Source organism: Clarias gariepinus, chromosome 12 (genome assembly GCF_024256425.1).
Source record: "Clarias gariepinus isolate MV-2021 ecotype Netherlands chromosome 12, CGAR_prim_01v2, whole genome shotgun sequence".
Taxonomy (NCBI): Eukaryota; Metazoa; Chordata; class Actinopteri; order Siluriformes; family Clariidae; genus Clarias; species Clarias gariepinus.
The window spans coordinates 9,809,120-9,822,418 of record NC_071111.1 but is presented as its reverse complement, the minus strand read 5'-3'; the positions used below and the strand labels follow the sequence as shown (position 1 = coordinate 9,822,418).

General features: G+C 35.9%; 1 protein-coding gene across 1 annotated transcript; it reads left to right on the top strand.

Annotated features, from left to right (window-relative positions):
* The first annotated feature begins 872 nt into the window (after nt 1–872).
* On the top strand, nt 873–12,932 carry svopl (SVOP-like). The gene is made up of 16 exons (XM_053508838.1): nt 873–980; nt 1,404–1,577; nt 4,436–4,527; nt 4,626–4,724; nt 5,583–5,654; nt 5,768–5,892; nt 6,004–6,067; nt 6,157–6,282; nt 8,205–8,333; nt 8,424–8,497; nt 8,599–8,795; nt 8,885–8,996; nt 10,582–10,663; nt 10,803–10,892; nt 12,047–12,160; nt 12,621–12,932. Exons 2-16 carry the CDS (start codon nt 1,424–1,426, stop codon nt 12,630–12,632), a joined length of 1,542 nt encoding a protein of 513 aa, XP_053364813.1. The 5' UTR covers nt 873–980; nt 1,404–1,423; the 3' UTR covers nt 12,633–12,932.
* Nucleotides 12,933–13,299: the final 367 nt, after the last annotated feature.

Genomic DNA, 13,299 nt, shown 5'->3' with positions numbered 1-13,299 from the left:
AATGTTTTAATATATTTAAATACTTTTACAAATATTTTGACTTACTTCACCTATCTATTTTGCGTTCAGTCAAGATTAAGCTGTTATAAGCATACTTCTACTTAAATGACTTGTAACGTTTTTGTGCTAAGATACAAGCAATGTCCTTTTCTGTTTGTAACCAATTCCAAATTCTTTCAACTTCTTTGTGGTATTTTTGTTTGTCCATATGCCATCCGGCATATCAGGCGATGGATCCTCCCCACCCTGGACATACTGTATATCCGTCCTTTCTCTAGCAGTTACTTAAGGGATCGGGTTGCCAGCTTGACGACTGATTGTCATTCCCACACTACGCGCAATTCTAAAACGCCAATACCAGGAGGAAACCAGAGTACCTGGAGGAAACCCACCAAGCATGGGGAGAACATGCAAACTCCATGCACACAGACCAGAGAACCCCGTCCCTGGAGGTGCAAGGATACAGTAATACCCATGCCGATTTCTTCCCTGCCATACAGACAGCTTGGGTTTGATTTCCAGCCACTGGATACAGTGCTGGTCCCAAGGCCACATAAAAAGGGAGGGTTATGTCAGGAAGGTCTTTCGGCATAAAGTTGTTGTGGTGCAGGAGCAGCAGAAAGACTAACAACAACATAGTTTGTGGTGCCATTGCCAAAGATTTTGTCTTAGCATTAATTAATGCTTGTATTTATTTATTTATTTGTTTGTTTTTATAAAGTCATCAATGTTCATGTAACATATTTTGATATGCAAATACTCAACGGAATTTACAGTATGACGTTATCGGGTGATTTCGATAAATACCCTGCATGGCCCTTTAAAGTCCAGGTCCTGCCTCCTGCTGCTCATTAGTTCCTCAGGGACTCAGTTTACCTGTCGGCAGGTAGTTACTGGACAGAAACAGCTTTTGGGAAGAACAATAATGAGAAGTCGGATTGTTTAGTACTTAAGCGTTGGGATTTTACAAGGAGAAAAAGGTAGAGTATACATTCTGGCGATTCTGTGCCATTTATTTCATGTTTTTCAGTTTGGTCGATGTGAGAATTGTGGTTTTAAATCTCTACTACACCTGAGACTGGCTAAATGTACACTTTAATGAACAACACGGCAGCGGAAAACACTGTAGCCTCGAATTTGTACAGTAATTATTTATACTGTATATTATAAGACATTATTTCATTATCCGGGTGCTCAGTCAGGAATTCCTCGTTTGTGTTGCTGGTTTTCATATTTCCTGGTCTCTCAGCTTGACTATCAGGAACAACCACAACGTATGACAACTTTGTTTTCTTGCTTTATGTTTTTAAAAAAAAGTGTCACTTATTTAAAATTTCCGGTGGCTTTATTGTGTAATTGTATTATTATATATTTTTTTATTATCATTATTATTATTATTATAGCTTTGTGTTGGAAGAAGAGGATGAGCGCGAGCCCCATGAAGACGCAGCTGGTGAGCGCGATACAGCTGCAGGAGATGGAGGAGGAGGAGGAGGCGGCGCGCGAGGCGGAGCGCGAGGAACAGGCGCGCGAGGCTGCTGCCAAACCTGCAGCTAAACCAGTTGAGGAAGTCAAGGGTAATCTCATTCTAAAAGAATTGTCATTATAATAAGAATAACCTGTCAGCCAAGAGGTTCCCAAACTTGTTTTTGTTTATTATAACAATATACAAATATAAACACATATGTTTATTTATTATTATAATTTATAGGCATAAAGAGCATTACTAAGCATTATAGCTTGGGAACATCCCACAAAAGACCCAGTCCTTTAGACATCACAATTTGACTCTTGTCAAAGTCACTGAAATCCTTATGCTTCCAACACATCAACTTCAGGAAAAAAAGGTTCATTTGCTGCCTAATATATCCTGCCCACTTCCACCTGCCATTGTAAAGAGATATTAAAAATTTTCAAATCAAGGGCCAAATTGTGATGGCTAGACATCTCTCAGCTTGCGTGTTAGGAACAACCACAACGTACAGTATGACAACTTTGTTTTCTTGCGACTCCAAAACTGTGGGTCTTCTTAGGAATGTCCCCGGATGCAGTGTTTAGGACATACCAAAGCTTGTCCTAGGGAGGTAAACTGGTGAACTGGCAACAACGCCATGGGTAGACAAGGCTCAGTGATGTACATACAGTAGGAAGTGAACATGGAGGGCTGGCCTGTGTAGTCTGATCCAATACAAGAGTTACTGTAGCTGATACTGAGGAAAAACTTTAATAGAATGTTCTAATAGAAAGGTGTCAAAACACATACTTCATTACTTTTTTGGTGGCAAAGGGGGGAACTTACTCAATATTACGCAGGTGGTCATAATGTTATAGCTGATCAGTGTACAGTGTGGGTTTAGGGGTCTCTCTCTATCCATCTAGGAACCTCTGTAGTAAAGCAATAAACTCAGTAAAGCAGGTATTTAAAAAAAAAAAGTTTATTAACCAATGCTGCGTTGCTGGCACAGATGTGTGCCGCTCGAGTTTTAGGGATTTTAATAGTTGAATATTATACATTTTCTTCTTTGAACAGAAAATTTAATGTTTCACATTATACCCTGATCAGCCATAACATTAAAATTAACGACTAGGTGAATTGATTAACATTAATTATCCCATTACAATATGCACAATATACACTAGATAAAATACAGTACCAATAAAAAAAAAGTTTGAATTTTGTTCATTTCGAGTTACAGTACCAGCCTCAGAAATCAACTGTTCAAATGAGATCATTGCATATTTTGGTCGCCTTCAGTATTGTTTTACAATGTAGAGACCTTGTGACAGGTTATGTATAGGAGGCAGAAACTGAACAGGCAGTTCTCAAAGTTGATGTTTAGGAAGCAGGACCTGTGATTGAAGGAAAACCAGTGAACCGGAGACAGGTGGGGAGCACTAGCACAGAAGAGCAACTGTAGCACAAATAAAAAAAAATGGCCTGCTTAGTGCCTACCATATGTAATATGCAAGTATCTGGAGAATTGATGCCTGCAGTGATCAGATGGCATGACATAACCAAAATTTCATGTTTAGCTGGATTTAATTTCCACTGTTTACAAATTCATTCACAGTGTTACACATTCCCAAGGCATTTTTCTTATTTGAAATGTCTGTTGTGCTTATGATTGTTGCCATCTATATCTCACACTGAGAATTATAACCTTACATTCAAAACTTTAGTACAGTGGAAATAAAGAGTCTACCTATCCCTGTTAAAATTTCAGGTTCTTGTGATATAAACCAATGTAATTTTTTTGGTGGTAAAACTTACAACAACTTGGTTGCACAAGCTTATTCTGTAATAAGACACTATATAAATTCTAAAGAATGTAACTCCACAATAAACAAAAGCACAAGATGAATTGTTAAGTTAAGCCCTATGGCAGCATTAAGAGCTGTAGATACATAGGACGAGTACCGGTCGCTTCATGTGTGTGATAACGTGGCTAGACCTGAAAAAACTACTCAGGACACCTAAATTACCCTAAACTACAAGGCAATGTGTGCATGGTCTGATGAGATCAAGATAGAACTTTTTGTGCATAATTCTAAAATATAAGGTGCGTTCAAGTCAAACAGGGATTTCACAATGTGGAAATTTGTCATTATTGAAAGCATAAATCCAATTGCCTTTATAGAAGACTTGATGCAGCTGAAACATCTAAATGTTGCTAACGTTTTAAAGAAGATTGTACATCTGTGAATGACGATTCCAGCCAATTTGTCTCAGAGCCCACTGCAGTCGTTCCTGTGAACATTCTTTAAGTGGAATGTCTGATCTTTAGAAATTAAAGAATAATTTGTTGCCAACTTGCGGAACAGATGCATCATGTCAGTGGAAACTGTACACACATTCCTGGGAATTATTGCCACATCCACGGTACAGTCCTGACCTCGCTCTAAGACATTTCCGTATTTTTGGACAACTGAAGGAGTTCCTGTGAAGTCAGAGTTTCAGACATGAAGCAGGCAGTCCGATCGGGGCTCCAGCGTACTGAGGAAACTTTCTACCTTGATGGTATCCAAGCACTAGTGAAACACTGGGATAAGTGCATTAGTGTAGCAGGGGATTATATAGAGAAATGAAGGGAGTTTATTCCTCTATATCATCAAATCACTCACTAAGGTAGATTGGTGCTTTTAATTAATTCTTCTTGTTTTTCTTCTTATTATTTCTTTTGTACACACCACATGAACAGACACTGTTTTGGATTAGGAAATCTATTTAATTTAGGATTGCTAAGAAAAATAAAAAAAGGTTTATTATCTAATAGCGATATCATCTGTTATTGTTTCTTTGTTTTTATTCTTCTCCAGATTTCACCTTAAATTATTTTTCTTCTAAAGGATGATTGTTGTATTGATCCTGATGTAATTTTTTTATTCTTCCTGGTTTAGCTCTCTGACCTGCTCATCCCTGTGTTTGCTCTCACAGATCAGAAATATTACAGCGTGGAGGAGGCTGTGGAAGGCATCGGCTTCGGGCGCTTTCACATCATGCTCTTCATTATTATGGGCAGCGCCAATGTAAGAGCTTTGTGCGTTTCTCAATGACACACTTCTGTATCTGATCCGTGTCTGTACGGTGTCAGTAATTCTGTGTCTCTCCATGGGGTGTGCTGTAGATCGTAGAGGCGATGGAGATCATGCTGTTGGCTGTCGTGTCTCCTGAGATCCGTTGTGAGTGGCATCTACAGGATTGGCAGGTGGCCCTGGTCTCCACGGTGAGGTTTTTTTAGTAGTGCTGTCAATTGATTAAAATATTCAATCTAGTTAATCACAGTATTAGGCAATTAATCACAATTTAAAGATACTATTTGTATTATAAATGTTCAATGTTGGAATAAAAAATGCATATTTATTACATTTATATAATTTACAGTACTGTGCAAAAATCTTGACATCTTGAGGAATGTTTTTTGTTTTTTAAGCCACACTGTGACCCATAAACCATTCAAGATTTAAAATACATCTAACTAAAGGCATGCATAAGTAAGAAACAAGTGCAGATATTGACAGATCAGACCGGTGATTAGTATACTGGTGATGCTGAATGCTGAGTGGTTGGAACAGACAAGAGGGGAAATGAGGCTGCTGCTGAGGTTGTTACATAAACAACCAATTTTTAAACCGTATCTTTAGGCATTTCACAGCGTTTTACAGTAAAACATTTGTTCTCATTTCTTTATTTTAAGCTACATAATTTAATTTAAAATAAAAAAAAATGGGGGGGGGGTGTCAAGACATTTGCACAATATTGTATATATTTATTCAATTATGTGTTTGTTTTTCTTTCTTTCTACTTTCTTTCTTTCTTTTTTATGTTGTGATTGTTTGTTGACATTGTTGGACTTGTTTATGTAAAATTAATGTTTTAAAAAAATGCTAAATAACCATCTCTTAACAGGTACTTTATCATGTCGGCTATTCTGCACATTTATAATCTCTACCTTAAGTTCTTTTTATCGAATTGATTATAACAAGAACATTACAAACAACGAGGCAATATCTTCTAAACAATCAGAAATCATCACTGTGTTCAATAACCTTAACCAGGAGCTCTGTTCTGTGTGTGTGTACAGATGGTGTTCCTGGGCTTCATGGTATGCGGGGTTCTGTGTGGATATTTGGCGGATAAATATGGCCGGTGGAAGGTCAGTTAACATCAGTTACATAAAAAAACATCATGATGTTTACTTTACAGCCTGATGATGGTGTCTGATTTCTGTGTGTGTGTGTGTGTGTGTGTGTGTGTTATCACATGCAGGTGGTGTTTGGGGGCTTCATGTGGGCGGCTTATTTCTCCATGCTCACGTCATTTGCACCGTCTTATGGCTGGTTTATTTTCCTGCGCAGCATGGTGGGCTGTGGAGTAGCAGCCACGTCACAAGGGTACACACGCACGCTCACACACAAACACACACACACTTTTAGTCAACATATTAAGCCTGTGTGTCATTGATGTTGACAGTCCGCTGTGACTCATCAGTCTTTCTGTTAAAGGTTTGTCCTGAAGACGGAGTTCATTCCTGCTAAATATCGAGGCTCTCTGCTGCCCCTGGCCTCTGTAAGACACTTGCATTAATGATGATAATAATAATATTGATGTTGATGATGATGTTCTTTTGATGATGTCCCATGTTCCCGTGTTGTCAGATCTTCTGGATGTTGGGGTCTTTGCTGATCATTATTCTGGGCATGACGGTGGTGCCCACGATGGGCTGGCGCTGGATGATCCGCTTTTCCGTCATCCCCGGTGTTCTCCTCATCATCCTGTTCCAGGTGAAACTCAGGGCCACGTCTCACACAATACACAGACACTGATCACTCACCTCTGTCTCTCTATATTCAATTCAATTCAATTTTATTTATACAGTATAGCGCTTTTAACAATGGTCAAAAGCAGCTTCACAAAAATGAAAGAAATTCATTAATAAATAATATATATATATATATATATATATATATATATATATATATATATATATATATATACTGTATATATATATATATATATAATAAAAAATATATTTTTAAAAATAATAATAATAGTGTATGTGTGAGAAAAATATGTCTAGATAATAATGAGATGAATGAATGAAATGTCTCTGATAAGCAAGCCAAGGGTGACAGCGACAGTGCCAAGGAAAAACTCCCTGAGATGGCAATAGGAAGAAACCTTGAGAGGAACCAGTCTCAACAGGGAACCCATCCTCATCTGGGTAATAACAGATAGAGATGATATAACACCATGTGTGTAATGCAGCTGAAAGTACAATATAACAGAAATTCTTTAAATTAACATGAAGTCCAGTTCAGCATAGGGATGAGTCAGTAGGTGCAGAGGGCAGATGGGGTCTGGATCACTGGGAGCACAGGAGCAGGATGTGTAGCTCCAATCATAATAAGGTAGAATCCAGCTGGAGCTGGTCCTTATTTGGATGCCTCAGGATCCTCACAGGGTATACATATATATATATATATATATATATATATATATATATATATATATTATTATTTTTTTTTTCTTTTTTTAATGTTAATTTATTATTTTTCCTGTTTTTCTGTTTTTTTTTTTCTTGTTTTATTATTTGAAAATGTTATTTGCAATTGAAGAAATGTACTTTTAATTACTAAAACACTTTTTAGTACTTAAATTTTTTTTGTTTTTGCATATATATACACATTTATTTATTCATTCATTTATTTATTTATCCTTCCTTTATTCATCTTTCTTTCTTTCTTTCTTTCTTTCTTTCTTTCTTTATTGTTTTTCTTTAGATTGTTTATATGTATTAGTTTATTTATAATTAACCCAATTCATTTTACCCTCTTTTTTTATTTTTACAACTGATTTTACAACTGTTTTATTTTTTATTTATTTATACAGTATATGTCTTTTTTTCTTTTGTTTGTTATTTTGTTTTTGTTTTGTCTTTTTTTTTACTTTTTAAATTAATGTCTTTATACATTTATTTGACCTGCTTGTTTATTAATTTGGTTGTATGTTTTTTTCCTTTCTTTCCTCTTTTCTTTCTTCCTTTTTTTCATTAAGTTTTTTTCTCTTTTGTTTTTGTTTGTATTTATTTGCAATGTATTTATTTACCATATACCTGTTTATTTTACCTATCATTTCCCCTGTATTTGTTTTTTATTTATTTATGTTTATTCATTTTGCTCCTATTTTTTATTTTTTGTTTTATCTTTTGTTTAGTTGTTTGTTTAAATGTAATGGATTATTTACAATTTAATGTTTTATTTGTTTATTTGACCTTGATGTTTGTCCCTGTCTTTCTTTAAAGATTGATTTAGACTATACAAGAAGATTTACGAAATCTGCCAAGAAAAATTACTTCACTTGTTTGTTTTAACACCTTCTTATGTGACTAGATCATTTGCATACTCATTAATATTCATCAGTGTCTACCAGAGATGGGCGTGTACCAAGGATCAGCCTTGCCTGTGTTAAATTATTAAAATGTTTAAACAACACATTGTGTTTGCTTTAGTGACTTTTTTTAGTTTTTATTTCTCTTAATTTTAACATGTAATATACATTTTGAGAAGCATGTATGGTCTGGGTCAATCTTTAATTGTATTTTACTTTTATTTACATTGTGCATGTTGATTCATTTTTGTTATATTCATAACATATATACAACTTCACTGAACTTTTCCTCTTTTACTTCCTTTGGTTCCTCCAGTTTATCCCCGAGTCTGCGAGGTTCCAGGTCTCCGCAGGGAACATAGACGGAGCTGTGGCAACTTTAAAATGGATCGCTAAGATGAATGGAGCCAGTCTGCCTGAGGGGGAACTACGGGAACCCATACTGGTGTGTTACTCTTTCTCTCTCACATAAACACACACACATGTGCTCACACACAATTACACACAGGCGCATGGTTGTGTTGTGTACTTACAGACGGAGAGAGGAAATGCTGCTACTCTGGTTAGTCGGGCGTTTTTGAGAACATCTCTACTGCTGTGGTATTCATGGTAATGTATTTTATACACTCATTTCATTTGTGAGTATTGTTTAGAGCTACAAGTCTGTGAGCAGACTCTACTTATACACATGTCTGGCGTGGTGCCTGCAGGTTTGTGGCGTCCTTCTCGTACTACGGCTCTGTGCTCAGCAGCTCCGAGCTTCTGGAGAAGAACCTGCTGTGTGTGACCGACGCCGATGCCGAGCACGACATCAAACACAACCAGGAAGAGGCCTTGTGTTACTGCATCCCCTTCAACATGGCCGACTACCAGACCCTCCTGATCAGCTGCCTGGGCGAAGTGGCACGTGAGTTTCTTACGTGACTCCTACACCGTGAAGTTTGTGGAATGTGTGTGTAGATGATGAGCAGTCATGACGGCTGGTTTTGTTCGCAGTGATCCCTCTGAACATCGGTTTATTGCATGTCGTGGGGCGAAAGTGCAGCATGATCATCCTGCAGCTCCTCTCAGCCGTCTTCTTCATGCTGATCAACGTCTGCACCACCATGTGAGTTCCCCTCTCACGTCCCACTGCACAACACCACAGCTGGAATAATTTAACCTTTAATATGAATTCAATTATAATAGAGTGTTTATACAGTAGTTTACACCACAGCACTGCTGAATCTCAGCTCTGATTGGTCAGGAGATTCATTCATTTATTATTGTTATAATCTAGCAATTTGCCAACATCTACAGTGCATGTGTATATTCTTTTTTTCTTACTTTCCTTCATTTGTTCATTTCTTTTTATTCTTTCTTTCTTGCTTTCTTTCTTTTTTTTCTCTTTTAAACTAAAATCTTTTTCTTTTTTTCTTTTTATTTCTTTTTTCATTTGTTTATTTATTTTTATTCTTATTACATTTATTATTTATTCTTTCTTTCTTTTTAACCTTTCTTTCTTTATTTTTATTTCTTTCCTTTATTTGTCTTTTTCTTTCTCTCTTCCTTTTTTTCCCTTTCTATTTTTCTTCTATCATTTTTTTTATTTGTTTGTTTCTGTCTTTCTTTCTTTCTTTTTTTTCTTTCTTTCTTTCTTACTTTCTTTCTTTCTTTCTTTCTTTAACCTTAATTTATTTTTATAATTTCTTTCCTTTATTTTTTTCTTTCTTTCTTTCTTTCTTTCTTTCTTTCTTTCTTTCTTTCTTTCTTTCTTTAATTAACATCTTCATTATTTTTTAAATCTTCCTTTATTTATTCATTTATTTTTTATTTGTTCTTTCTTTCTTTACAACCTTTTTTCTTTATTTTTTTCTTTCCTTCATTTGTCCATTTCTTTCATTCTTCCTTTTTAACCTACCTTTCTTTTTTTCTTTCTTTTACTTTAAACCTTTATATATGTTATTCTTTCTTTCTTTAGCCTCTATTGATTTTTTATTATTCTTTCTTTCTTTCTTTCTTTCTTTCTTTCTTTCTTTTTTTCTAATAATGTAAATACAATAATATAATAAGATAATATATATTGATTCAGTATTAACTTAGACAGAAAGGTTAGCCCCCAGTGCACACTATCCTTGTGTGATAATGGATTATTCCCTGAACATGATTTTTCCATTTTAATATATTACAATATATTTATTATACAATATATTTTACAAGCCAAAGAAAAAAACATTTTTATTATTTCACTAGTTATGTGACTGTATTTCACCTGAACATGTTAGCTTTGTTGTATATCTAAATTAATGTTTTTGTCTTTGTCCAATTTTTTTGTTCATATTTTTCAGTACTAATTAAATATAGGTTACGGGTGTTAAATATATACTTGCCAAACATTAAATGGGGATGGGCTTCCTGGATGCATTGGCTAATATACAGTAGCATTAGTATAAAGATTCAATGACATGATGATTTGACTGCCTGCTGTTCGCCTGGGCAGCATAAAAGATCACTATGTCTGCCTAATTCTGTGTGTGGTAACTCGTACTAGCATAAAGAATGAGAGGTCTAATAATAAAATAAAATCAGCCATTAGCATCACTGGATTCACTATGGCAGAGTAAGATCATGATAATCATATTACAGCACAAGCCAGGTGGAAACTAATCAGAGTAATAGTTAGAGGGTGATGGTGATGTCTTTCCCCCCTGCAGGTTTGGATTCACGGTGTTGCTCTTCCTGCTGCGCTCACTGGTCTCGATGAATTTTAATGTGGTTTATATTTATACTGCAGAGGTGAGATTCTTTTACAGTACATCAGCCGTGAGTCTGGGAACCGTTGTTTTTATTTGTATGAATAAAGTTACAGTAATATGAAGAATAAATTGACTGAGATGTAATTAGAGTATACTGAAGTAATGGTATGTTCCCGTAGGTTTACCCTACAGCAGTGCGCTCTATAGGAATGGGCTTCTGTACTTCATTCAGTCGAATAGGAGGAATGATCGCTCCCTTTATAGCACAGGTAAGCTTAAGTGTGTGTGTGTTTATGCTGATTAATATTTATTTATATCTGTGTTGTGGTTTGGAAAAAAACATTAAATGTCACTGTGGCTGAGTTTAGAGCAGAATGCAGTTTCTCTCTCTTTTGACATTTGGTTAAAGTTAAACTGGATTTTTTTTATGGTACAGAATTACAGAACACAGTTATGAGAGTAAAAACTCCCCTTATTTTTTCATATAATCCCCTGCTACACTAATGCACTTATCCCAGTGTTTCACTAGTGCTCGAATACCATCGAGGTAGAATATTTTCTCAGTACACAATAATTAGACTACCTGCTCCCTGTCTGAAACTTTGGCCTCCCAGGAACTCCTTTAATGGCCCAAACATGTGGAAGTGGCTTGGAGTGAGGTCTGGACTGTATGGGGAATGTCGCAATATAGTCTATTCCTGTAATGGTGTGGTTTTTAATTACTGTGGGTAAAGTTACCACAAACAGACGAATCTCTTCCACCAGTTGAGACAGGTAGGTGTCAGCGATAGCTCATTGGTTAAGTGTTGGTCTACTGATTGGAATGTCCCAGGTTCAAACCCCAGCACCATTAAGTTGCCCGGGTTGGGCCTTTGATCAATTGCTAAGATGTAAAAAATAAGATACAAATTTAAGTCGCTTTGGATAAGGGCGTCTGCTAAACAAGTTGGATAAGGTATCCATTGACATTCGCTTTATATTCAAGGAACCGACGGTAACAGGGTCTGACCCACCACAGCCAGGATCATCATTCACGGATGTTCAGCCTCCTTTAAAATGTTTGTACCATTCAAATGCTTTACAGCGACTAAGAGTCTCATTACTGTACTGTGCTTGAAGTCTATCGCCTTCATTCACCAGAAATTGCATCACAAGTCCCAGTAAGACTTGAACGCCCCTTTTATTTTCACTTGATGTTGAGAAAGTAAACAAATTCTGAGCTGTTTATACAATATATATCAAATCATGTGACAGACTTCTCCAGGCTCTAACGCACATTAAAGCTTATTGTGCTTCTTTCTGAAGAAACAGACATTTTTTACTTTTATCAAACTTCTTTTAAAGTGTCTTTTTTTGTCCCAGCCCCTGTGTTGTTTATTTCAGGTTTGCTTTAGGAGGTGTGATTGTGTGTTGTGTGTCTTAGGTGTTGATGTCTAGGTCTGTGCTGTTAGCGCTGTCTCCGTTTGCTCTGGTGTGCTCTCTGTGCGCGATCGGGACCGCCCTGTTACCCATCGAGACCAGAGGACGGGCGTTACTGGTAATGTTTTAAAGCTTTAGTAGTTTTATCATAGTGTGTGGTTTGGATTCTCCTGCATTCTTCTACAATATATTGTTATTTGCACATGGTTATAGTAGCTGGCTAGCTATCTTAGTTAATGTTATTGAAATGACCAGAAGTTTACCAGAAAGTAACCAGCTATTTAACTTAGATAAATTATATATATGAAATATATATATTTTATTATATATTATTCATCTTATGTCTATATAATCCTATGTCTATAGTGTCTATAGTGGATATTATAAATCTATAGTATTTGTAGTATCCATGTATTGTAGCATCTATCTATCTACTTATCTACTATCATATCTGTATATCACATATTGTATATTTAGACTATTTAATTTTACAGATATTGTCAGTGATTTAAAATGTCATGTTCAAGTATGTAAACTTCAATAAAATGTCTTAATCTTTTAATTTTTTTTATTTACAGCAAAATGAATAATCTACAGGCGGCACTGTGGCGTATTTGTTACCACTGTGGAATCGCACCTCCAGGGTCGAGGGCTCGATTCCCGGTTTAGGTCTCTGTGTGTGGAGTTTACATGTTCTCCCCGTGCTCTGTGGGTTTCCTCCGAGGACTCCGGTTTCCTCCCAAAGACATGCAGAGTAAGCTAATTGGTGTTTCTAAATTGCCCATAGTGTGGGGTGTGCGATGGACTGGCCCCCTGTTCAGGCTGTGTGTGTAGTGCCCAGAGTCCCCGGGGACAGGCTCCAGTCCTCCTGCAACCCTGTACAGAACAACACAGATGGATTTAGAGTTATACATGAAGAAAAGAAAAATTATTTTTGTAACTATGGATTTTTTTTTTTTTTTGTAAATTGATTAAACTTGAATCACAAAGTCATTGTGTACAATTATGTCTTTCTTTAAAAATAAATATTTAAATAAATAATTTATCCCAACACTTTATAAGGTACATTAGTAGAAAATTAAATGTGCATAGATCCACATAGATCAACATATTGATATTTTTATAAATTACGATAAACAATTATAAATAAGTATTAATTACTTCTGACACAAATTTCTTATATAAATGTCTGACTTTGCATCAATATGTTACTTAATTCATAAATATAAAAGTAAGTATTAGTAAGTAATCATGCTG